Consider the following 27,185-nt stretch of genomic DNA (forward strand, 5'->3'; position numbering starts at 1 on the left):
AGACTGAAAGTTGTTTAGAAAAACCCACTTACAGTACTGTGCAGGGCAGTGTTACAGCACGTCTGCTTTAAATGATCAGCATCATTTGGATAACTGAAAAGATAATTTTCATTTTATAGCTCTTTCAAATAGATTTTTATATTATGTTATAAGCATAAGGAGAAATGCCAACACTTCAGACTTACTGATCTAGCAGTAAATTATTGTGAATATATATTCAGCTTCTTTCTGTTCCTTTAGGACAGAGCCTATGCTTTGCAGTTAATACTTACAATGTTGGCACTACAAGAGCATGGAGTTGTTTGTGTATCTATTGCTTGGTCTTTCCTCTTCTAGTTACACTAGAAAATGATTTTTAGATAACATCAAGGCCTTAACTAATTAGATTTTGTTTTGCATACAGCCAATTTAATATCAAAGTAGCTTTCAGATAAATGGATCAATAAATATTTGAATAACCTTTTCCTAAGGAATACATGCTAAAACTGTTTTCTAATTAATCATGCCTTATAGATACTACAAAAATGACAAGTATTGCCAAGATCAGAATAGAAATATTTTCTATCATTTCCTCCATTTTCCCCCCAACAGATTTCAAGGGTTTGGGGATTGTTTTGTTGTTCATTGTTTTCCAGCTGGAGGTATTTTCCCACATCTTTCCCACATTCCTTCACAGTTTGATGTATATTTACGTTCTTTATTCTGTATTTCAAATTTACTGTAATAGGTTTTATCAACTCTGACGGACTTCTGCACTTTCCGTTCAACCTTACTTGTTAAATGAAAACTTCAAAGCCATGAGGGAATTTTTGTTTGTTAAACATTGTGTATTTACATAACAGCACGTTGGCAACTGTCAACATCAGGTTTTTAACATCAGATCTGTAGCTGAAAACACACTGAAAAGCTAGGCCATATAAATTTTAGAAAATTCTAGTTACTTCTCAGCTTTTGACATTTGTGGTGTGTTTATGTAGAGTCCACCATCAGTGTTCATAAGACACAAATATTTATATTACTATATTTTATTACGAGGGATTTTTTTTTTAAATAGTCATAAATTCACACATTTTTAAGAGAGAATCTAGTTTTAAAGTGAACAGCTTCAAACTGCCACGCACTCACGTGTCTGCTCCTGTGATTATTCTGTACCATTTGCTCTAGACTCATAGCTTACTGCACAGAACTGGCTAAGCAATCATCTTGCAGTGGCAGCTCATTATGCTCTTTTTTTCTCCTTGCAAAACCATTGAGCTGTACTGAAGAATCTTTATTGCTGCTAATGTGAGCATTGGTTCCCTGAACTTGTCTGAAGCCTTTTTAAAAGATGATGTTCCTTCACTTCTGTGGTGTCCTGCTTTAGCTGTGCTTCTATTCAGCAAAGGTAATTAACACATGTTGTAAGGGAGACAACAGAGATGTAGGGATCTAACCATGCTACCAGCTTAGACAAAGTGCAGCTGAGCAATGCACAGCTGTGAGGAGTTTCTCAGCATATATCTGGGCTAGTTCAGAACTGTCTCTGTAACTTAGCAGGAAATTGCTGTAGCAATAAAGAGATCCAAGCAGACTGCAAAATCTGTCCTAGACCAAGGCAAATATTTGAGATATTTCCCAGCCTGAGCTCTGTGTTGCAGAAATTACTTTTCAACCTGATTCAGACACATATCCAAAGGCCAGGTTTGCAAGACTGTACACATGTATATACACACTAAACACAGATGATGACAATGTAATTGAAAATTCGGCTACAAAATCTTAAAAGTAGGCCCACAGTGTTCCCGCTAATGATGGCTACGGCATTGCCTATGTTGCCTAAAAAAGGAGAAGAAAAGATGAAGAAAACCAAGCCAAAGTCCTGCAGTTTCTAAGAAATTCAGTCCCAGTGGTTTGTTTAAGCCAATTTCCTGCTTAAAGGAACTATCTAAGCCCATACAGAGATAACAAATTTTCTACAATTTACATAAGTAGGATCATAGAATTAAAACCAAATAGTTGATAAAAGGAGTTTGAAAATACAGACAAAAATAAATACAGTCAATATATTCACAGCCTGCTTTAGGATTGGTCCATGAGTAAATTAAGTACATTAATTTAATTAGATTTACATTTGGAAAAAAACCCTATTTATTTCTCATTGACATTATCTGTATTAGAAATTTAAAAACACATGCTAAAGATGTAAAACAAAGCTATAAAACCTGAAATTTTAGTTTGTTTTCCAGGTTTTGGATAGGCATGTACAGCTTTTATTTTTAAATTTTTAAATTCTTTATATGGTTCAGCCAAGTAAAATATTATAGTAACTGCTGTATTTATGTCATACAAAATTTGGTACAATAAATGCAATATAGATATTTGTATTTTAACCAATATAAGTATTTGGTTTATGTATCTTTATTAAGAAAAAATTAACTTAGTTCTGAAATCTACCTACTCTGTAAGTTCCAGAAGAAACCTTAAAAATTTGAATAAGTTTATACAGGTGAAGAAATGTAAAGATAAATATTGTGCTTTCTTATTTGCTGGCCATTGACTGATTAATGAATGACAAACAAGATTAAAATTGCTAACAGTCCTGTACTGCTTGCCTTTGTGCAATTAAGTTCAGACTTGTCTGAATTCAGATGCCATCCATCCTTCAAGACAACTTTTCACAGAATGGGGCTTGCAAGAGCTGCTGTTACCAAGAAGAATCTTTTCTTGGCTCATTTTCATGGTGGAACAAAGTTCAAACTGTTGTAAGTTCGCTGACTAACAGCAATTAAGTTTCTTTTCCCCTAAAAAAAGTCTGAAGCAATACGTCCTTTTAAATGTAAATTTGAAACTAGTTTGATTACATGCTATTTAGAGCACTATTTCTGTTTCTTTAAATACAATAGTTCTTTGACAAAAAAAAAAATCTGCAGGATCCAGAAAACCATTCTAACCATTAGTGTTGTTGTAGGCCCTTAAGATTTAAGAAGGTCAAAATAAAAAAACAAACCTTAAAATGAGCATTCAAGTGTTTCAGTCAACAGGACCAGTCCTAGCACTTCTGAAGGGCACATTTCCTACATTCAATATATATTCTGTACAAGAGAGTAGAGGAGAAATATGGACTCACGAGAGAGAGTCCAGCAAAGAGCCACCAGGGTGAGGAACTGACTGGGACCTCTTTCCTATGAAGAAAGTCTTCAAGAAGTGGGGCTTTTCAGCCTGGAGCAGAAATAGCTCAGAGGGGATCCCACCAATGCATATAAATACCTGAGGGGAAGGTGGGTAGTGGATGGAGCCAGGCTTATCTCTGCGGTGCTCAGTTGCAAAACCATGACAATGGGCCTACACAGAAACCCTGGAGGCTCCCTCTGAACATCAGGAAATTTTTTATTTACTGTGACAGTGACCGAGCAGTGACTTAAGTTGCTCTAAGAACTTGTGGAAAGTTCATTCTCGGAGATATTCAAAAACCCTCTGGTTCTGGGCAGCCTGTGCTAGGTATCCGTGCTTGAGCAGAGGAGTGGGCCAGATGGCTTCCAGAAGTCCCTTCCAACCTCAGATATTCCGTGGTTCTGTGATTTTAAGGAACCTTAGTCCTTGCCAATTGCTTTGCATTATAGATTAACATTATGCCATGGTCAAAACTGTCTGGAATCAGACAGTTAAATTAAAATATACAATTACACTATTTTGAAAATACAAAGACCTGAAAGAAATGCATGATCTTCCTTTTTTATATTTTTGAAGTCCCAGAAAGAATAAGAATCACAAGAAGGGCATATTTAAAGCCTAAATTAGTCACATGGCCTGCTTTGGTATGAGTCCCATAACTACACTTATATTCCTGAAGTAAAAGAAGATTGGTCTCTGTACATAAACTAGACCATCCATCCAAAATTTGTCCCTAAATATGAAACTCCTTCTACACACACAACTGTATTATCTGCTTCTGCCTCTACTGACTCTTTTCCCAAGCACTACGGAATATTTTCCAATTTTCCTATTAATTATTATTATTATTAATTAATAATTAATTACTTATTAAATATTACTAAATATTATTATTGGTTCTTGCCTATTGTCCTTTCTTCCCTTAAAAGACATGAATTGCATGAGTTCAAAACTGAAGGTTATATCTTAATAAATGTTTACTCAATTGTATCCCAACATTTGCAGTCTCAAATTCCATTTGGCACCGCTTAACTAGTTGGAGTTTCTAGGAGAGTGTATTGCAGAGCAGAGACACAGCACTTGAAAAGCCATGGAGATCAGGTGACAACTTCCTGAGCTGAGATGTCACATGCAACAATTCAGAAAAAAGTTTACTTTGCAGATAATTGTTGCTAATGATACAGAAAATGTTAAACTGCACAAATGTCTAATTTCCATGTTCCATGAAATCTGGAAATATAATGAAGAAGTTTTGGTAAATGAAACACACTGCTATACTCTACAAACTTTCTTAAACTCAAGATAACCTTTACTAATATTTTTTTACTTTTAGGACAGAATAATTCAACATCCATTATGTATAATGAGGAAAAAGGAGAAAACCTTGTTAGCAAAATAATATTAATCAATTTCTAACCTATATTTCTCTGTCAACTTTGTTTCCTAACTGCTGGGGTTTTTGATGTGCAACAGAGTTGTACAAGAAACAAAACAAATGCAACAAACAGAATAGGCCCGAACTTTCCAAACATGTTTTCCTTTTCACTTGGATAGCTTTACTAACTGCTGCATTAGCCAGGTATGGGCTGTAAGCAGGGTCCTAGGCTTCCACCTCCTCCTCCCTTATAATCCTGCTTTATCTTCACTCCTACCCCCAACTGGAAACGCAGCTCCAATAAAGGAGCTCTTTCCACTTCCCTGCCCTCCCACGCTCACTTCACCCCGCTGCCGCAAGCCCTCACCCAGCTCAGCAGCGATGAGTGCCTGCACAGAACACTTACCCTGCTGCTCAGGTCAGCAGGCAGCCACGGAATGAGCCGGTGGTGACCTGAGCTGCAGGACACAGCCCTGCGTGCCGGCCATCACTGATGGCGAGGAGCCACTTTGGTGAGAGCGTTTGCCTTGCAGATCAGCTACAGAGCAGCACAGGCGAACACTCGTCTCCTCTGCAGCCAAGAGATGCATCTGCGGCTATCTGAAATTGTTGCGTGCCACAGCTACACATCTGGCAGCTCGGGAACCTAGAAATGAGTCAGCCTCATTCGATACACCTTTATGGGTGCAGTTTTTAACTGGTTTTACTGCAGGAGGTCATAAACCTCTGAACATGTAGTTTTAGGAGGAAGAGAGAAGATGCAAATCACATTTCCTTGCCACAGAAGGGTGCTTTGCCGTCACAGGAACAGCAGGCAAACGGGCTCAGGATTCTTGATCGCGTTAGGTAGATGCTTATTCAAAATCGCTCTGCGGGTCCCCAAGATGTCTTCTGTGCCGTATTGTACTTCTTCTCGCCCCATGGTGATCAATAGCGATAAATATCTAGGCAAGACCTGGGACGCAACAGCCTCCCGCAACCCTGCTGCCGAGCGAGGAGCAGGGAAACGCAGCCCCGCTCCCTGCACGCCGCTGGGGCCGCCCCGGGCCGAGCGCGGCCGGGGCAGCGGGCGGGGCGGAGCGCGCCCCGGGCAGAGCCAACGCGGCTCCGGCGGGGCGGGGCCTGGGCCTGCTCCGCCGCCGCTGGGGCGGGCGGGGGGCGGCCGCAGCGGGGCTGGGCCGGGCGGCGGCGGCGCCGGGCGAGCGGGCGGGGGAAGGAAGGAAGGAAGAAGGGAAGGACGGACGGAGCGAGCGACGCGGCGCCAGGTCGGAGGAGCTGCGGCCGCGCCCGTGCGTGTCGGCGGGCGGCCAGGATGGATCACCACCAGCCCGTCAGCCGCTACCAAGTGGTGAGTGCGGCGTCCCCGGCGAGGCCCCGCTCGCCTCCCCCCGACCCTCGGGCCGGCGCGGCGGGGCACGGTGCGACCGGGGCGTCCTTCCCCCGCCCCGCCTCGGCTCCTACGCGCGGGAGTCTGGCAGGGACCAGGACCGGGAATGGGCCGAGCGTGGCCCGGCCCGTGGAAGGGCTCTGACAGCCGGGCCTTGCTCGGGCGGCGGGGGCTGCTCCACTCGCCCTCCTGGCTGCCCCGGCCTCAGAGGGGGCGGCTGCCCGGCCTGCTCGGGAAGCCGCCTTTGCCCGCCTCCTTCTTCCCTCCCGCCGGCTCTCGCGGCGGCCGCTCCCGGCCCGGGCTCGGTCCGTCTTCCCGGGCACCTCCCTCTCCACCGGGAGCGGTGAAGGCTCCCAGGAGAGCGCGGCCGAGGAGAGCGGGGCCGCGCCAGTGCGGAGCAGCCGGGGGAGGAAGGGCAGCGGTCCTTGTCTCTGCTGAGTACGTGCCGCGGAGAGAACCTCTGAAACCTTGTGATGTCTAAAAGCCCGTAGCTGTCTGGCACAGGGATAGAGTGCAAGGCCTGTGTGAAGATTAGAGGGAGGGAGGGAGGGAAGTGTGAAATGCGGGGAGGAGACTGACCTTCGGTGTGTGTGTGTGTATGCACATGCACAAGCACACTCTTCTCAAGAACGGTCTGGAGCTTTGAGGGTCACTGAGACCAATTTTTCTTTCGTTCCTGAACTTAATCACAGAAGTAATCACTTAGAATACAAATATTTTCATCTTGCCCGAATTGATTGTCCTGTTTGTTTCTCGCAGTCATGATTTTAATGTCAGTTACATAAATCTTGCAGTCATTTGCGTAAGGTCAATTGTACTCAAAATACATAAGCTCTTCTGATTATTGGGTGTAAAATTGACTTAGGTGCAGTCAGTCTCTTCAAAAGTTTAAATTTTATCCTTAGGTTCCTTCTATTTATAGGTTTGCTATGAATGTAAAGATAAGGAAGTCTGAAATCTTTGTTACTCTTTGTGATTCAAATTTCTACTGTAATCTTCTAGCTAAATCCTGAATTATATATCTTAGTGTTTGTGTTTTACACCATGAGCAGTGAAAAGAATGTCCACAGAAGTAATCATACGTCTGTGCATATGTAAATGCTGGTATTTATGTTCAGATTGTTCCTAGGTTATGATTTAAGGAAAAATAATAGGAAATGCTTTTATTATATTTGGAGTATTTATTTTGATATTCCTAGAGCACTGTAAATTTCCGTATGCCTTTGGACTCTTAGGTACAGGGATTATCGTGGAGGTGATGAACGCACCACGCACCCGGTGACGTTTGCCTTTAGGATGGCAGTTGGTCACCAACTGCTTCATGGGTCAGAGCTTTCTAGCACACTTCTGTTTGGCGCCGTGCTTCCACGACTTGAGATCAGTAGAAGTCCTAAAGTCTTCTTCTCTGCAACAGAGATTCTTCCTTCTTCTCTGCAACAGAGAAGGAAAATGCTGGCAGAGCATTTTCTTGAGAGCCAACAAACACTATCTTCCTCGAGGCCTGAGGTAAACTGGGCAAGTTTTAAAAGGCCTTGAAAGCATATGTTATTAGAGGCTAGACAGATTGAAGTGAAACTTTAGTTACTCGAAGGAGTACAAAAAAACCCCAAACATATGAAGAAATAATTTGTCTCTGTAATATTTTTATCTTTTGCTTGTTAGGAACTTCCAGTGATGGTGCTGATGCCCAGATTTGGGTAAACACACTCTGGTATGGCCTTCCAAAAGGGCTTATCTTAATGTTTGGCCTCCTCAGTTTGCTGTGTGTATTAAATGTGTAAATCATTTGTTGTAAATCAGTCTGCTGTCCTCCAAAGTTTAAAATACAGCCGTACTGATTACTGCCCCATGGGAAAGAGTATATTGTTTTAGTTTCTTTGTTCTGACTGCTGAAGACTGAGATTTTTGTAATGTTGTTTACTTACTGTTTTGGGTCAGAGAAAGGAAGGAACAAGGCAATTGCAGATATACTTAATTAGCAGCTGATTATTCAAGCATGTGATCTTAAGTGTTCTGATGTATTTGCTTACATAATGGCTGTGATAGGTACTGAGCAATAGATCATTGCAGATTTAATGGTTGTGTCCTAGTTTTTAAAGAAAAAAAGTAGGAAAAAAGATGACTTAATGTGGCTAATACCATATTTTATGAATGTTTTATGAATTTAGTTTTATGAAATCTGACCAGTTCACTGGCTGTATTTGCTGTATTTTTTGTTTTGTTTTTTCTTTTTCCTTTCTGCCATGATTTATAATGAATACTTTTTGGCTCTGCTTGTACCCATTCTGCCTTTACTTCTAGCTGATCTGTTTGACTCTATTCATGACAAGTTGTCTTCTAAATAGAAAGATTTCTAGGTGTATATTATTATCAAAAGAATTACTGACTTGTGTTTCTGTTCCTGGCGGTAGCACTTCAGAGAAGTTGAAGGAGCGCTCTTTGTCTTTTTATTTGTGGTTTCTTCAAGTAAGTTAAACTAAAAGACTTTAGTTTGGCAGGCAATTTAATTTTGAGTTTTAGTACAAAAAGCCACTTCTGTGACTTCTTATGAAACAGAAAATGTCTCATCATAAATCTAACCCTCAGCTTTTCTTATTTTTATCTCTGTTGGAAATAGCTCTAAAGCTTCATTTTGTATCACGTGCTTCTTTGTGTGTCTGCATTTTATTTACAAAGCAGTTTAAAAGTGTTCAAACTGGGCAGCTGTTAAAAGCTGGTACTTTGAATTGCAGCAAAGTAAGTGTTGTGAGCGGAGAGCAGGCAGTACGTCAGCATTACGTAACTATCTGCCGCGGGCGTGTGTGATTTGTATTGCTTTCTGGCACCCCTGTTTTGTCTCTCTTCGTAGGGCAAAAAGACAAGTAATTGATGGGTAAGAATTTGTCATGCTTCCCTGCAGGAGTATGACATTAGAAGTAAATTAGCCAACCTTTGTTGTCTTGCTTTACTTCCTTTTTTATTTTCCTTAGTCACTTGAATGACTGCATTCCTGTTGGTCAATGTGTGTAAATGTTACATTTGACATTCCTTGCAGGTATAAGTCAGTTCAGCTGTATCATTTACTTATTGTTTTATTTTTTCTGTTTCTCTCCCTGTTCTGCTCTTTGTTGGACAAGGCATCAAGTTTAGGAACACTATAATAAAAATCCTTCAGTAATAATTCTCCTGATTGTTTTTACCTTCTAGTTCTTTATCATCTGACCTTAATAGTATTACTATCTTGTCTGAAATGTCTGCTTCCAGTACAGCCTATTTGCAGAAAAAGTGATTGGAATGATGCTTTGTGAATCTGTACTGAAACAAAGAGGAGGAAATGCAAATGTTTTCTGCAGCACATAAAACTGAGAGCAAATAAGCATTAAAGCTTGACATTGCCTTTTTTACTTAGAAACGTGGCTTTCCAGATAAGTGAGTCATGAGGGAAGACTTCACGTGCATGTGAGTGATTGAGGCACAGAAAGTGTATTGAGCGCTGCAGGACTTACAAGCTGTACTGCTCATGAATTATAATAACCAGTCTTTCTTGACTGAAGTTTTGGATAACCAGTTTGGGGTCAGGTAGTCTTGAATCTTTGACTTAGGGTTTGGTCAGAGCTAAATAGGTAAATGGTAAAATGGGAAGGTAACAAACTGATTTGGGTGGAGCCCTAGGTAGCTCTCCACAGGGATGTCAGTTCAGCTGTTACTGAACTTGCCATGCCACTATAGCGCTTGGTTTTGGTGGGGTTTGTAAGTGATGGTTAAGGCAAGACTCTGATGGCAGCCTGCTCTTGTATGGTGCTATACAGGGATAAAGCAATTGTGGTTTTAAAAAGGGATGTTAGTCTTGTATGAGTGTAAATTGAGTGTGCTTATAGAAATGGGACTACGAGGTGAGAATTTGTTCTGTAAACACTATAGCAAAACACAAACTCAGATAAGACTTAATTTTCTGTATCTGTTACCTCCATTGGCTCTGACTCTTTGCTCTCCCAATGTTACTTAGTTAAAGACCTTGATCAAAATCACAATGTCTTTGTAACTCCCATGAAAGTCAACCTACACAGGGAGTGTGAACAAAGAAAAATCGCTTCCTTCTTTTTTTTCTGAGGCCTGAGCCAAATAATGATTGGCAAATAAACTCCCAAATGCAGGTGATTCTATGGTTTTGATGTAAGACTGCTAGCTTATATCTATATATCTACTGTATTTTGTACAGCATTGATTGCCTTAGGAAAACTCTTATGTAATTGGTGTTACTGAACAGCTCAAGCTAGCTTAGGGAAATTCTGTTGCTTTGCACAGATATGGGATGATGTCGTAACTGGAAGATAAAATTCTGCATCTGGAGGACTAAGTTTATAATACTGACAAGTACTGAGGAAAGATGCATTAACTGATAAGTGTTACAGTTGTATGCTTGTGACAGTTGCACATGTATGTTTAGTGATAGGAGCCTCAATCATAAGAAGATAAAATTTTTCATTGCGCTGACTTTTTGCATATGAAACGCCTAGTTTAGACTTTTAATGGCATAGAAAAGCAAATGAGGATCTCCTGAAATAAGGTATAATGATGCATTCAGACAATGATCCATCCTTGCATCTTAGGTGTTTTTTGGACTGTAATATTAGCCATTTTAAATTTTTAATTTATTTTTGTAACACTTACCTGTTACAGATTTCTCTATTAAACAGTCGTTTCTCTCTTGAAGAAAGAGTTAATATTTTTGTAAACACCTTTTCACTATTTTTAATGAAGAATTCTTCTATAAAAAAGAAAAAGTTATAACTGTTGAGGCATTTACCTATACAGTAGGGATGCAGTTAATACTTAAAGAACTACATTTTGATTTTTTTTCACTTTTTTAGTTAAATTTCTAAGTACTTTCTCATTTTATATGAACAAGGAAATAAACTTCAAATCTCTCTGTATGTTGCTCTTAAGTAGAGTTGCTGAGGTACTGGACATGTACAATACTTTGTGTATAAATTTAAAGCAGGATTCTTTAACTACATAGTGCCATTACTCTCTGATTTTTGAGTCTCTTGGAGGGCCACAAACATAACACCCTGTTCTGCAGCTGTTTCATAGGAGGAAACCCTGGCTTATTGGTACACCAGGAATATCAGTGGTTACAATAACTTTCTGGGTTTTTATGTGGGCAGTTTCCTTTCGTTATGGTGTGGGCACAGAATGACCTAAGCAGTTTTGCACACAAAGTGGCTGTTTCATAAGTTTTACCATATTGAGCAAAACAAAAATAAAAGAGTAAAACCAGCAAAATGTACCTGGGGTGTTCCACTCAGGTTTTTCACCAAAGGTCTTGATAGGCCAGAACCTGAGGTTGGATCTGCGCAAAGTAGTACAGGGAGAGAGGTTGGGAACAGGACTGGCCTTTCTAGTGGCAGTAGGGAGAGAGGTTGGGAACAGGACTGACCTTTCTAGTGTCAGTGAGATCTTGGTGTGACTGAGCCTATCTTGTGGAACTGGGGAATTTTTAGGTTCTTGAGAGATGCCTGAAGAAAGTGGTACCTGATCTGTGCAGTGACATGAAATCACATAATGTAAAAAGGCAGCCTCAGGCTGTGGCATGTATGTCACATCTAGTAAGCCTTCTAATTCTATTAGGAAAGTTCCATAACTTGAATAAAATTCCTTCAAATAGCAGGGTTCTGAGCAGGAGTCAGCTGTGTTACGGCCAAACTAGATGTTCTTTCTGTGGTATTTTAAAAAGGAGAAACTGTAGGCCTCCTTTCAGCTCATTTGTATCTGAAAAATGTGGTAGGGACCACATCAGGATAACCTCAGAAATCAAGCAGTGCATTAATACAAAATGTTAGTAGTAGTCTTCTAGATGGGAAAAATGAATTACTTTTGACAAATGGCTAATTTTGAAACTTTCTTCCCTGTGACAGTGTTGACAAAACAAGGAAGATGTGGCAACCAGTAATGTCGTCACACCTCACTTTGCAAGACCTCAACGTTCAACTTACAGTCATAGATTTCACTATTTTCTAAAGTTTCACAGCCTCAAATCTCCCTCTAGATTTCTATCTGTTTTGAAAAGGAGAATGAACATATACCGGTATGCTCAAATCAGGGAAGACATTTTCAAATGAAGAAGAAAAGCAGTCCTAAGAGATTGAGTAAAAAAAGAATAAAAAAAAATTGGCAACTTGTTAAGTTGGCAAGGCACCTCCAACTTTTCCTACTGAAACTGAACTACTGCAGAGCCAAGACTGTGGGTTTGAGTTGCCTCAGGCTTAGGTCTCCCACTTCCTGGGCAAGTACTGTCACAAGTAGCTGATTTTAGTAAATTGGGCACCCCCTTCACCAGCTGTGTTTTTTAATGAGAATGACTAACTTTTTCTGGTTTGTGCTTAAGTCTTGTCAGGCACAGCCCGCACTCAGCATGTCTGATTTACAGTGAAAGTGAAAAATATATTTCCATTTTAACATTTAACTATTTATTCCACTTAAGTATTGTTTCCATTATCATAGGCTAAGATTAGCCTAAAACTGAGATAGTCTAACTTACTCCTCAGCCACTCCATAGCCCAGACGTTAGATATTGAGTCATGCCCCCAGCCTCATCCATGGTTGTTCCTCCAGCTGTGCTTGGAATGCACAGATCAATTAAAAAAAAAACAGTCCTCCAAACTTTGAGTGGTGTAGACACAATAATATCTGCAGTAAACTGTATATTTCTTTATTTTTCATTGTAAACCCATATTTCTTTTAATTTAGTTACTAGGTACTTGGCAGAGATTTGTCACCTTTTTACTAGTAAAATGTGGATTTCCTGTAAAAAACGGAAGAAAAAGTTGGTCTTCCCACTATTGCAGGGTAACTTAACATATTCACAAGCCTGATTTGTCCATTTGAGGTTTGGACAATATTCTACCTTTTGAAAGTAGTCCTATAAATGTTCACTGATTATTCTTGTAGGGGAGGTCAGAATCATATCCTTGGTGAAGATATATATGTAGCTTGAGCTATTGAACTTGCTTTTGCTTTTCCCTAATTAATCTGAAAGGTTATTGAGAAGAGGATACTTACAGTAGCAGTTGTTTCCTTCCTGCTGGAAAGTTTAGGGTTCTTTTAAAGCAGTGCAAGCTCCTGGTTAAACATTGTTTTGGTAATGGTTAGGGTAATTAACACTTGTCGTCGTTGAGGAGTAAGTGATGCCTTTGGAAAAACATTAAACAATTGGAATAGGGGTCTTGGGTGATATTGAGGCCAATTGTCCATTTTGATCATGGAACTTATGAATCAATTGTTATATCTTGAAATTTAACAGAAAATCCTTAAGATACTTTTCAAGGAATGTACTGAAGCATTAAGGCTCTTAATTGAATCTCCAGATTTTATTTTATAAAATCTCCAATTCTATGTGGTCATAAAATTGACTTGCATCAAATACATGGAATAAATGGTTAGGAAAAAGACTTGCTCAAGCAGTTTGCTCTTGAAAATCTGTTCCAAATTCTAGAATGAGTGCATAATTCAAATAAAGGAACTAGCCACTAAAGCCCTGCAGTGCTGGGCCACGGCTGATGTTGAGTGGTGTGGCTTATGTTTTTTCTTGTGTGCCTCAATATCTACTTTATATATATATGTATGTATGTGTGTATATATATATGTATGTATGTGTATATATATATATATATGTATGTATATGTATGTATGTATGTATGATTTAGTGACAGCATTAATTTGGTCATGTTCTGCTATTTTCCAAAGAGGTGAACTTTCTGGACTGCTGCTTTATTTTGTTTAGCTGCCTTATAATCAACCAGTCTGCTGGAAAGTGCCTGCTGTTGTGTGTGTGCATCGTCTTGCTGGCGATTGAGAGGTCCAGAGAATTGTCCTTTGTGCCATATATTTGGTAGGATTGCTTTAAAATGCTCAGGCAGCACCCTTTAAGAGTAGACTTGAAAAATTCCCAACTACCCGTTGAGACCTAAACATACTCTTTTAAAGGAAGGACCTTGAATGTTTATAAATGTGGGTTTCAAATCAAAATGAAAATCTTTTCAGTAGAGCCTGTTCTTGCAAATCACAGTAAGTATGTTCAGCTGATGTTGTGTATGTGTATTTTAAGCTGTTGAAATTTGTCTGTATTATCTCTAAGTTGAGGAGCTCAATTACTCAATTTCTAGTTACTAAGAAAATGAGTTATACTGAAAAAGTCAAGCATGACTGACCCACTAATAAAAATAGTTTGCTCTTATTGATTAATAGTATCCTCTGATTTATATTTTATTTAATTAATGATGTCTTTTTGAGCTACTGAGTCATATTGTTGAATAGAAAACTGTTCTGCTGGACTGGCTTTATTTAAGCACACATGCAATAAAATTCCTGGGTTGTTGATAAACTTGAGACTTTTAAAGTTTTTCATAGTTTTTCTGAAGAATTTTCAATGACACTTATGCATGGTACAGGAGACACAAACTTAAGTCCTTTCTTTCCTGCTTCTTTCTAATCAGGGGCTTGAGGTGAAACTGTATGCTGCTTTTGCAGTTCAGTTTCCATAATACATTTCCAAGAAGAAACTCTTCTTCATCTTTATTATTCCCTTATAAAATAAATGTATCATTTTATCCTGCATTGTCTTTAAGAAATTTGTGTTTGAGCCTTCCCATTGTACTTTAACAGAAATATGTATAACATTAAGAGTAATATTCAGCTGTTTCAATCAACATTGAATTATGCAGCCCAAATGAATGTAGGCTAAAATGGAAACTGGAACTAATTGTTGAATATTGAGTCTGCTCTTGGTGACATTTTCTGATTTTACAGGCTTTTCTGATTTTACAGGCTTTCCCTCTACTTTCACAGTTTGTGTTGTGTATGTTCTATGTGACTTAAGAGTGTCCCGGATCCACTTTCTGTAGTGATTTTGTAAAGCTGCTGCTGAGCAAAGACATGACCTGTGACTGGTGGTTTGCTGAAGCTGTTGGTTAGTGGCAGCTGCCAACGAATCCTGGTGCAACGCTGCCCATCATTAGGGAATGCAGGGAGAATGAGCAGCGAGTATCATTGTATGAAACACAGGACCTGCCTGTGTGTGACACCTGCCTGTGTCCGCAGTTTTGGTTGCTCACAAGGGGAGCTACAGAAAGGAAGGGGGAAGCAGACTTCTTAAAAGTGGTCTGAAATAGGTGGTACGTGTTGGAAGTGATGAACACTTACAGAAGTCACCAAGGCAGTGGGTAAAGCAGTTGTGAAACTGTTATTCAGCAAATTGTGCAATATTAAAATTGTAGAGCGCTCACTGAGGTTTGATTTAGAAAAGAAAGTACACAAGAAGTGACTATGCACAGTTTGTGGATACACAAGATTACACAGGCAGATTATACTAGCAGATTCAAGCAAACAAACTCGCATCAAATCTGTAACAGATGCAAGTGGAATAGGCAGAGATGTACATGTTACCATATTAAAAAAGTGATTAAGGCTCCTGTGCTGATGATTGCTTTGGAGACGGAACACGCCCTTAGACTGACCTCTGGTCTGGGTTACATGCCGCTGTTTTGTTACTCAGTTTCTTCTATCTAGAAAATGTTTGAGGAGGAAAACCTCATTTTATACTTTGTTCATAGAATTTAAACCTGTTCCTCAAGCTGTTCTCAAGTTACTATTTGACAAACAGAAGGCTACATGATAGGTGGTAGTGTTTTTAGTACCTTCTACGTTCTGGACTAGGTCAGAGTTACAATACCTCATTGTGTACAAGCTGTAGAGAAAGCTTTTAAAAACGTTTTTGTTAGATTTTTTTTTTATATTATGTATGAAGATTTGACAATGTTGGTCCCAGCCATTGTTATTATTAGTATTTAGACATATCAGGTTTTTGTTGGCAAATTTCTCTGTTAATTCCTTTAACTGTGTAATAGGAAGAACCCTAGAAACAATGTCCAATTTATAATTTTACAAGAAATAGGAAGCATGCATCTGTTTGGATCATACCAAAATTCCAGTATTCAAAATTATTGTGGCATAATTCTTTAGTGGACAAGAAACCTTCAAGAAAAAGGGAGAAAAATGGGTATACTTTGAAGAATAAGACCATACTTCTAGTATCATTAGTCTTACAACATTTACTTTTCCAGAAGAGTTCACACATTTACACTAGATAAGTCCTCATATTCACTAATGGCTCTACTTTTACTGTTAATAGGAGGGATTGGAAGAAATACAACCAAATAGAAGCCATAGGGAATGAATGCAGATGTGTATGTTGTGCTACTAAATGTGTAATTAATTGGTTAAATCTGGATTATAATCCATCTGAAATGAAAGGGTAAATAAAATATTATATGTGAGGTAGTCACTGGGATGGACAGAGAGACACATCTATATATATCTATCTACACACACAATGTTTTTATTTTCTTTTCCTTTACAAAGTCCTGATCACCATTGCGTTACTTTGTTTTTTTTAATCAGACTTGTAAGATTCTTTTAAAAAACTTTGAAAATTTCAATAAAGATCTCTAGTTAAAAGAGAGTGACAATAATTTAAGTATCACTTAAATGCATGTGAAACACTTTCACATGTTACAGATTGCTTTTTTTTTTTTTGCACAAGGAAATTCACTGTGGTAGAAGAGCCATTCTTTTGGCAACTTATTTTTCAACACATTCAATATAAATGTCTGGATTCTTTTTAGCTGAAGTTTGCCTCCAGAGGTTCTGGGTTTCCATGGTATCTAATCCCTGTTTAACAGACACACTTGGTATTTCTATATAGCTGCGGAATGGCAGCAATGGACTTCTGTTCAGCTTTCCTGCTTCTAGTGCTGATTTTACACCTTTGACCTTCTGACATACTAACTACTGTTGAAAACTTTCTGCAGAGATGCCTCATGAAGAAAAAAAACCCAAAAAAACCAACAAACCAACTCACTTCATTATCATGAAGGGGTATTGCTAGATTTGGGTGTTTGATAGTTGATGCTTGCCAAGTGATGGGGTGGTGAAGAAAAGAAAATGATGTGCATCTGTTCTGTGCAGTCAGAAATTCTAATCAGATTTGATCACTTAGTTTTGAATACATAAAAGCAAAAAGTAGCTGAAAATTTCTATAGTTCTGCATTTTACTGAAGTGCCTTATAAGATTAATTGCTTAGTGGCACAGTGTTTATTAATCTGAAGGTTCACGAGTCTTTAGAAGATGGTGTTTCTCTGGAGCACTGTGTCTGTGGCCAGGACTATATTGCAGCAGAGCATGCATTTGGTAGAAAACTGGCAATAGTTGTCTTCTTGCTAGCTGGTCTGCATGGGTTCATGGAAGATTGGTGTTAAAACACACATTTGAAGAAAAAGACATGTTGTAAACTACCTTATTTGTGGAGGTTAAAAACTGATACTGAGGAGGAAGACAGTAAGTTTAAATGCAATATGGTTTGTTTGGTGTATTTTCTCAAGAGTCCTTGTATTCTAGAAAGTTGTGAAATGTTTCTTTCAAAAAGCTGATGTGGTTTTATTTTCCCAATAAACAAGAAAATGAAAACACCTATTTTGCAGAAAGATTGATTTAGTCCTTCTACTCTTAAAATTATTCCCTAAGTGTAATTACAGGTTATTGGTTTGAGTTTCGATTTTTTAGTGGCTACTAGTGACCTAAATCAGAACTGATTGATCTTAGCACTTGCCTTCAGCAACTTTGCTGATGACACCAGGCTGTGTGGTGTGGTTGACATGCTGGAGGGAAAGGATGCCACCCGGAAGGACCTTGACAAGCTTGAGAGGTGGGTGGGTGCAAACATTATTAATTTCAACAAGGCCCAGTGTATAAGGTCCTGTGCCTGGGATGGGGCAATCCCTAGCACAAACGCAGGCTGGGATGAACAGATGGAGCAGCCCTGCCCAGAAGGGCTTGGGGGTGCTGGTGGGTGAGAGGCTGGACATGAGCCAGCCATGGGCACTGCCAGCCCAGAGAGCCAAACGTGTCCTGGGCTGCATCCAGAGCCCCGTGGGCAGCAGGGCCAGGGAGGGGATTCTGCCCCTCTGCTCTGCCCTGCTGAGACCCCACCTGCAGGGCTGCATCCAGCCCTGGGGCCCAGCACAGCAAGGACAGGGACCTGTTGGAGGGAGTCCAGAGGAGAGACACCAAGATGATCAGAGGGATGGAGCACTTCCCTGATGAGGAAAGGCTGAGAGAATTGGGATTGTTCAGCCTGGAGAAGGCTCTGGGGATCCCTTATGGCAGCCTTGCAGTGCCTAAAGGGGGCCTAAGAGAAGGCTGGAGAGGGTCTTCTTATAAGGATATGCAGTGACAGGACAAGGGAGAATGGTTTCAAACTGGAGGAGGGTAGGAAGAAATTGTTTCTTGTGAAGGGTGTGAGGACCCCATCTGAGGAATTGTTCAAGGACAGGCTGGAGGGGGCTTTGAGCAGCCTAGTCTAGTGGAAGGTGTCCTTGTCCATGGTAGGGGAATTAGAACTCTGTTATCTGTAAACTCCCTTCCAATGCTGACCATTATGTGGTTCTATTCATGGTGATTACAGTTTAATGATATAGGTTTTATGTGTTTTTCTAAAAATAAAAAAAAATAGTAGCTTATACTATGAGCTGTTGATACTATTAGGCGGTATTCAGAAAAAAGAAACATCATGAAGTATTTTTCTAACAGGTTCAGAATCAAATTTTATTTCAAGGATTTTTTTTTTTTGCCTTGAAAATCCCAAGATTAAGATTTTGCTGTTTATCTGTAGATAAATAAATCTTACTTTTAGACTAGTAAAGCTGAAAAATGCAGTATGGGGTTACAAAACAAGCATTAAATTTGCAGCCTCTATTTGTTGAAGTTATTTTTATGTAGAAAGAGATCTCTGCTTTCATGCCTCATTTACAGAGAGCTGTTTATTGCAGACATACAAATCACTACCAGTAGACAAGTGTAAAAGGACTTGAATTTTTCAGCAAATGAAAGCATCAGGTGATGCTGAAACACAGATGTGAAAAGCTCCCTGTTAGCTTTTTTTTAGCCCACTGTTTGTTGCATCTATCATATTTACAATGTTATAATTTCTATGGAATAAATATGTGTACCAGTATGGAAGATGTCATTAATCTAATGCAGAAATGTCAGAGTTCTTTTTGTGCACTGTGCTGACAATGTTGAATATGTCATGCCTTTCCCTCCAATGCTAGAAGCTGCAATAAATGGATGTTTTTGGTTGACCTTTTGTCATAATCTGAAAAATTGATAATGGTAGACCAAAGTAGCTTCTAGCAAGTGAAGAAGATAAATCTCAGTTGCCAAGAATGTTGCTTTTTGTGAAGGAAGTGTATCAATGGACTGTTTTACATATGAAGGTTGAACTTGCATCATCTACTCGATTGTCTCCACAGTTTTACTTGAAACAAAGTATTAGGTCCAACATCATGGAATTTCTGTCTAATGTATTAGTTTTAATACAGTTTGGAAGAACCCACAGACTTGTCAGTGTAATGTCAAAACTGGACAAGTTAAAGCTTCTTCAAAAATATAATTTCATTTGAAATGTGCTTTGTAATTTATGATTGCTAGTGAGAATTTTGTGTAGCTCCATGGTGCCCCAGATAGAAGCAGAACCACCACTGCTAAAATTTACCTAAAAGTCACATTTTAACAAGATGAGCTGGTAATAAGGTGTTAAAAGAAACAGTAAAAGAAAACCAGCTAGTTGTTTGGGGATTTGTTTTGTTTTCAACTTGTATGGCAGTATCCCCTGTATAATTTTGTGCTAAAGAAATTATGTAAGCAGCATGAAAAAAAAGTTTATTAAAAAGGCATTTTTAAAATATGTGCAATATGCTGTTGAAGTTAATTGTGTTGCAATAATGTAATAATGTACCAATTTCCATAAGTCATATTTTATGAAAGGAGTAAAGAGCAGCTTTTGAAATGTAAAATCAGGTAACAGAAACTGAGTGGTGTTTGTACACCATGACTAGAATTAGCATGTGCTACTTTAATGCACTTTATCACAGAGCATAATTTTAATCTTGTGAATTTTTGGTACAGGTGATAATAGACATCTTATTATATTCTTTTCCCCTAATTTCTTTTTAAATGACATAATTGAATAACTGGCTTATATTGCCACTCTTGTGCAGTCATCAGTCCAGTTCATCAGAAATGAAGCAAAATCTGTTTAGTCAGGAAAGCAAACATGTGCAGGTCAGATAGTTACTATCTCCAGATAGATTAAAAAGTGTTAAGTAGAGAAGGACATCTTCCACTTTTAGTTTTTATTTTGATAAGCCTAAACATTTAAAGTATCTGCATCTGTTCCCTCAGTAAAAGCTTCTGTTCTAAGCACTTTCTCGTGGGTCATGTTTCTTTGTAAGCTGTCAGCTGATTTCAGATACTGCATCTGATCACTTTGGAAATAATTATACAAAATAACAGACTTAGGGAAATCAATTGTAGAAGGAATAATTGTGTACTTGTATAAAAATAATTTCTATTTAAAAGAAATTATTAATGTAGAAGTAGAAAATAATGATAGCTGTATTTTATACAGTATTTTGGTGCTGGAAGGTCTAGCATTGATTTTAACTTCTGAAATGAGGTAGTGAATCACTGTTTTGTAGACCTTTTCTGGGAAGGAAACCCAAGATAGCATAAGGTAAAAATCATATAAAGAAAACTATTATGTTACCCTGTGCTGTTCACCCTCTTGTAGTTACCATAAGACTGAGTCATTGTTAGCAGTACAGCTATTGCTCCTCAACTGATCTTTGAATTTTACATGTCCCATCATAGATACTTTTTGAGAATATGAGCCTGTAATGTAGTTTGTAATGTACTGTAGTTTGAGGGCTGCAAAAGCAGGGATTGAAAAAAATGGCATTAACAGTTTGAGAGTAATATATCTAATAGCAAAATACTCACTCTTTCTTTTTATAGCAAAGCTCCATATAGTCAGCCAGATACCCCAAGTACAAGGCTAAAACATGAAGGAAAAAAATTTCAGTGTCATCCACTTTTAAAATGTGCGGGAGGGAATAGGGGAAGGTACTAATTTACAGTTGTCTGTGGTTTAATAGATCTTGGTAATTGTTTTGACCATAATCTTGACAAAGGCAGCTATATTGCTTACTACCAAATAATGGTTCATTGGAGGCTTGGGAGGGGCTGAGATGATGAACTCTGAGTTCTGCTCAGTCCTTTAATGAAAAATCAGGTGAAATAGTCTTACTATTGGAAAAAGAAAATCCTGGGTACTATTAATATACTTTCAATGTTAAATTTGCTTCAGGTGACATTTAAGTACCTAGCATAAGTAATGCCTTGAAATAGACATTTTCTGTTCCTTTCTGGTTGTTTTTAGCTTGGTTTCTATGGCAATGAAGCCTATGAAGAGTGTCAGGCCTCTTCTTCCCCTGTCTCCAAAAATAACTTCTAAATTTACTGCCAGTAAAACCCAAAATTAAATGTGAAGGGGGAGGCTCAAAGGTAGTCAGATACCTGGTGACTCCAGAGAGGAGAGTCAGTGCTCAAGGGAGAATTGCTACAAGGCAAAATGATATAACCACTGCTGTGTACCCTGCTGGTGTGGGCAAAGTTTCCAGTTAACTGGGGCAGGTTCTACTGCAGTTGGGGTGTTTTTTTTGTTTGTTGGGTTTTTTGTTGTTGTTGTTTGGGGTTTTTTTTGTTTGTTTTGTTTTGTTTTTTTTGGGAGGGTGTGTTTTTGTTGTTTTGGGTTTTTTTTTGGGGGGGGGTTGTTTTTTGTTTTTGTTTGAACCCAGCAAAGTAGTTCTCTGAAAGGAGCTAAGTTACTGCCTTGAGGAGATAGTGGGATACATGACACTTGAACAAGAACTAACAAAAGTTAGTGTTCATGGAACAACTTGTGTCTATTATTCTAGCTGTAAACAAACTACTTAATCCAATTATTGTGAATTTTTTAGTTTTGTTGGGTTTTTTTGTATGTGGGGGGTGTTTTTCTGTTTGCTTTTTTTTAAATAAAATGGGTGAAGTTTTTTCTTAAAGTTGGTGCATTGGGATAATCTTGGTGCTTTTCAAAATTTCTCAGAGGCCTCCATAATAGAAGAGAGGATAAATAGAAATACTTACCTAAATGTAAGTCTTACAAAATAAAGGCATTTTGAGTGGCACTAAAGGGTTTAATGGGTCTGCATTGTATGGAACCCTTAGGATGGAATTTTTAATTTTCCTAATTGCAGTTGCTATAACCATTGAATGACTCATTAACTTTGTCTTTGAAGGCAAGAAGTCTCATCTACATGTTCTTGTCTGATCTTCATGTTAACACCATCATCTACTAAATTACTCCACTGTTAGTGTATTACAGATAATTTGGAGTTAAACATCTTTCAAGAAAGCATGTAGAACATGTAAAATTAAATTTTTGGGGAATGGCAAAGTTTTTTGTTGTGTTGTTGTTTTTAGGAGTAATACGCTCTTTGACCAATGATGTGCTTGTGGATCTCTATCTTCAGAACAGTGACAGCATTTACTGTGGTGTGGTAGGGAAAAAGTTGTGGTGATTGAAGAGGAGGAGGGCAGGAGAGGAAGAGTGGAAGTAACAGAGGTCCACTTAAATTTGCTATACTTTTTCCCCTGCCCAAAGACCAGGTTGTTTTGGTGGGGTGGTCAGAACTACACACACCTCCTAAATGAGGGTGAGTGTACCAGCCATTAGTGTAAGAACCATGCCAGCAGTGTTTTGTTCTTTATACCTTAGTTAATCACATTTGTTTTATTTAAGAATGGGCTTATTTTGGCTATATCTATTGCAGTACTAGGTTTTTCCTGTGTATTATTGTACTTAATTTAGAATCATAACATTTGTAGCTCTAGCTTGCTTTTCTGATCTGATCAAACTTTTTATAGTTGAGTGGTTTGTATTCTCACTTGCTTTCTGTATCCCAGAATATATTAGGTTATTTTGAAATGCTTTTGTTTACTTTGGCTTTAACTACTCAAAATGGCTAAAAATATTTCTTATGTTACAGCTACTTCTGGATCACTGTTTAGGCATTAAATGACCTGGTTGCTCAGGACCCAGAAATGCTCAAAACCACCTATCATTTCTGGTGAAGGTGACCTCTGAGCATCAGGAAACATTTTCTCTTTTTTTTTAAATTTATTTTATTTTTAGTAATGTGAAGGTGACTGAGCACTGAAACAAGTTTTCTGCATAGTTCTTGTAGTCTCTATCCTTGAAAGTATTCAAAAGGTGTTTGGATGTGGTCTCATGCATCCAGCTGTAGGTGCTTTTCCTTAAGTAGAGAGGTTGAACTAGATGGGCTCAGAAGTCCCTTTCAACCTCAACCATTCTGTGAACTTTGATATAATCAGCATATTAAAACAATTTTAGTGTGTTACACTGCTTAATAAGAAATTTAGCATTCTTTTCAGAAAGCACTTCTTCCAGTAAGCTGATTGTATTTGCCTAATAGGAAACAATTGTAGTTATATTCTTAATATTTATTACTGAAATAATATTTTGCTTGTAGGGTGTTTGTAGAAAGTACCAATTTGAGGTTATAGAGTTCTTCTTTTAGATATGTTTAAGTTAATCTGATTTTTTGGTCTGGGTTTTACATGTGGTGCTTTAGTTGTTGCCTTCTAGGCATCTTACCTTGTATTTCACACTACTGGGAACTAGCACTTTTTAAATTCTAGTATTCTTCCTTTTTAAAAGCTTGACACATTCTAAGAACTATCAAGTTAGCTAAAATAATCAAAAATGTTCTTCTCTAAGAAAAGATATTAGCTACTGGTTCTGAATTCTGTTGTTTTAATCAACATTCTTCCTTATCCAGATTCTTATTTCTGTATATGCATCACTGGACATGTCTTTGTAAAACTGCACCTTAATCAAGGAAAAAACCAAACCAGCAAATTGAAGTTTTGTAGGGAAAGGATTGTTTTCAGAGTGTAAGAAAAGCAGAATATTTTGAGAAGTCTTAGAATTAGCATGGAGAAGCTCTTTGACAAAATGCAAGTGAATGAAAGTCCCAGTTACAGAAGTAGAAGTGTCTTAATTCTTTTTATTCTAGATAAATACAATAAACAGTAATATTTCTCACCTGATGTGTTTTAAAGTAGGTCAATACATTTTATGACTGTGCATAAGAACAAAAATATAATGATATTAAAATATTCATATAGTAGTATTTTGCTATATAGTAAATATGGAAAATTCCAGATTTTTAAAACTCTCAAAATCACTGAGAAGAAAACCATTCCTCGGGGAGGGGGGGGGAAGGCAAGGCAGTTAAGATAATCTTTAGCTGATTACTTAAAAGAATTTAGCTGGACTACTTGAAGTGGTCATGTGCTGTTTTGTAAATAATTTGTTTTGTTGACGAGAGTAATCTTGTCTCTCTTTGAACATGTCTTTGCAATTAGGTGGTCATGGGAAGTATTCCCTGAGTGCCTCTGAAATGTGTGTGTTTTTCTCCCAAGCTTCACAATGAGGATGACCCCTCAGAGTCTTCAGCAGCTGAGCAGCCTTCGACATCTGCAGAGACTGCGCAGCCTCCGCAGACAGCAGCCTTACCTGAAGCAGATACTTCCCCTCCTCCTTACTGTAGCATAGCTGTGGAAGCAGCTGCAACCTCAGGTATTTTGCTCGAATAGCAGCTTGTCAGGGATGAGTGTGTATGAATCTGCTCTTGGTTCAAAGTAGTCTGATGCTGCCGTGTAATTTTTTTTTTTTCCATGCACACAGTTGCAGTAAAAAGCTGTGCTTTGATGTGCAGCCCTTTGGTTTGTTCAGAAGAAGCACACTTGTAAATTATGCTGATTGTTCCAAATTGCTAGACTAAATGGATGTTCATTAGTTAGTTTAATAGGTTTTATTTAAGTCTGCTTATAGTTCATTTCCACATTTAGTCTACATATTTGGGCAGTGCTCCATTATTAGACCTCGTTAGCAATTTTCCCTGCCTCTTTAGAAAAACTCTTCAGACTGCTTTATTGTGTGACATGGTTCGGTGAAAATATTGCCATGAAAAGCTTAATTTTCCTTTAAAGAGTCTCGATAAAACTTCTCATGAAAATGAGTAATAGGTCTCTTTATCCCTTTATTCATGGCTCCCTTTCTTAGGAGATTGTGACTTTTCTTGGCGATATGGGAGACTTAACAGCAGGCAACAGCAAAGTTCCTGTTTAAGTAAAGTTGCATGGATTTTTTTCTCCCATGTGCCAAATAAATATTTTAGGAATAACTGCCAACCTAATTTTTTTAATATTTGTTAAAAGAGCAGTTTCCTGTCCCTGTTCTTTGAGACAGTGTTTGCAAGTATAATACATAGCTGTGTGGAATTATCCCTATATATAACATCCTTGTGTTGGTGTGCTGACAAATCTGTTGACCATGTGACCTGTGCTGACAAATCTTTACCATGTAAACAGCCTTTTAGCGAGCTACTGCTGGCTGTAGGAGGAAGCTCAAAGCATATTTTAAGTACTTTTAGTTAATACTGTTAATAATTCTATATGTGATGTCTTACTGTTACAACACAAAAGAATGAAGTCTGTGGTCCATTTTGATGGAAGGAACAATTTTTAAAAGAATGTGTTTAAATTTAAATCTTGGAAAAACTGATTTACAGAGAGCAACTGGAGTTGGCAGCAAGGCCACACTCATAAGAATACAGCAAAGCTATTACTGAACTGAAGTAACATTGATACTGATACTTAAAAGGCTTTTTTTTTAGAGATTTTTGTGTGTATATCTTTTTCATGATTGCATAAAAAGCAATTTTGGTTGGAATGCCTGGGGGTATAATTAACTAAAATATGATTTTTTTCTTCATAAATTTGTTGACTTCATGCCATAATCTATGTTAAGGTTTCTGCCTTGGGTAGCAGCTCAAAGTAACATCAAGCTGTTAAAAGTTTTTCTTTATAAATACTTTTAAGAACTTAAAATGCAAATATCCTCAGTTTCAGCTTCTGTAAAAAAATATATTTTAAAGGTAATTATTTATGTGCATGTGAAAGTTAATACTCTTGGTATCTTTTTGGTTTAAAAATAACTTCTTTATTTGCACAGACACACAGAGTGAGTTTTATCCTGTACCACCTCCATACAGTGTAGCTACCTCTCTTCCTACGTACGATGAAGCAGAGAAGGCCAAAGCTGCAGCCATGGCAGCTGCCGCAGCTGAAGTTGCCCAGCGAGTAAGTGATCAAGTTCTGCTGCATTTCAGTTTTGTGAAACGTGTTAGGCTAATTATTTATAACAATTGGGCCCATATTATGACCCACTACTATAATAATGGTGGGTGGTGATCTAAATATTTTGGATGTTTAGGTTTATATAGATAGTGTAAGTTAGTTGTAAACACTATAAAAAGCACCTCATATTTAGTCTTTTGAAAGACATAGCTGTCCTAACAGCTTTAAAAGCCAAATTTTGTCCTGTTTTAATAGTTTATTCAGTATTTTGTCAACTTTTAATTACATATCCCCTACTGATGTTACTTTGTAGAGTTATCACTAATGTGTACTGTTTTGCATGGTAAAACCAAAAGAATTAGCAAAGACCTTTAGAGAGGAAGGGAGAATTTCAACGGTCTGGAAGGGTCAGTATCCCAAACCGTGTAGATGTTTTTTAAAAGGAAAGGTTCCTGTTGTTTGATCTATGGAAACTTAAATACTGAAGTTCAAAGAAATGTTCCAAGTACTTAAAAAAGCCCCTACATGAGTTTTGGAAACAATTAATAGGAATATATTCAGTGTTTCTAGTTTTGTAAGAGTTAACCTTATGAAGAATACAGTCTTCAAAATAGAAGATTGGTATCTGCACTTAGTGGTAAATGTTGGTTTTGTAAGCAAGTTTCTTCTTTTCTCTGAAGTTCTGGAATGTGGAAATTCTGCTGCTTAGTAGTACTGACCATAATATACAATACCCAAATAAGGCTTCCAGTTCTTTCACTAAAAATCTCCTCCTTGAGATCTAATGTGATTACATTTGATATACATTAAAAATCTTACTGGCTGCAGTGTGCTTGTGACTGGAAAAACACCTTTACTCACCCAGCAGAAGGCAAGTCCTTCCTTGACTGCTGCACAGTGCTTGCCATGCACAACATTCACTTTAAGGTATGCACAGCTAATGTTGAAGTGGGTTTGTGTAGCATCACCAGTGATGGTGTCACACAAATCTGTTTGTCTGAATTCAGTAGGAAACCACAGAGATTTGACTTGCCAAGTTTTAGCAGTGAGGGAGTGATCTTCATTGCCACATTTTGTCTGCTCTAACAAGCATGGATTTTTTGTAGTCTGTCCTTACTGCATGCCACATAAGT

At 38.2% G+C, this 27,185-nt stretch overlaps 1 protein-coding gene across 2 annotated transcripts in view; it reads left to right on the top strand.

Annotated features, from left to right (window-relative positions):
- The first annotated feature begins 5,695 nt into the window (after window positions 1–5,695).
- NDFIP2 (Nedd4 family interacting protein 2) overlaps window positions 5,696–27,185 on the top strand; it is a 44,575-nt gene continuing 23,085 nt past the window's right edge. Inside the window, exons 1-3 of one of the 2 annotated variants that reach the window (XM_063392286.1) lie at window positions 5,696–5,873; window positions 24,334–24,490; window positions 25,928–26,055. In XM_063392286.1, the coding sequence (XP_063248356.1) occupies window positions 5,838–5,873; window positions 24,334–24,490; window positions 25,928–26,055 (321 nt within the window). In that variant the 5' untranslated portion in view covers window positions 5,696–5,837. The remainder of the gene's footprint in view (window positions 5,874–24,333; window positions 24,491–25,927; window positions 26,056–27,185) is intronic. The other variant, XM_063392287.1, reaches the window with a different exon arrangement.

The sequence above is a fragment of the Prinia subflava genome, chromosome 3 (assembly GCF_021018805.1).
Source record: "Prinia subflava isolate CZ2003 ecotype Zambia chromosome 3, Cam_Psub_1.2, whole genome shotgun sequence".
NCBI classification, from domain to species: Eukaryota; Metazoa; Chordata; class Aves; order Passeriformes; family Cisticolidae; genus Prinia; species Prinia subflava.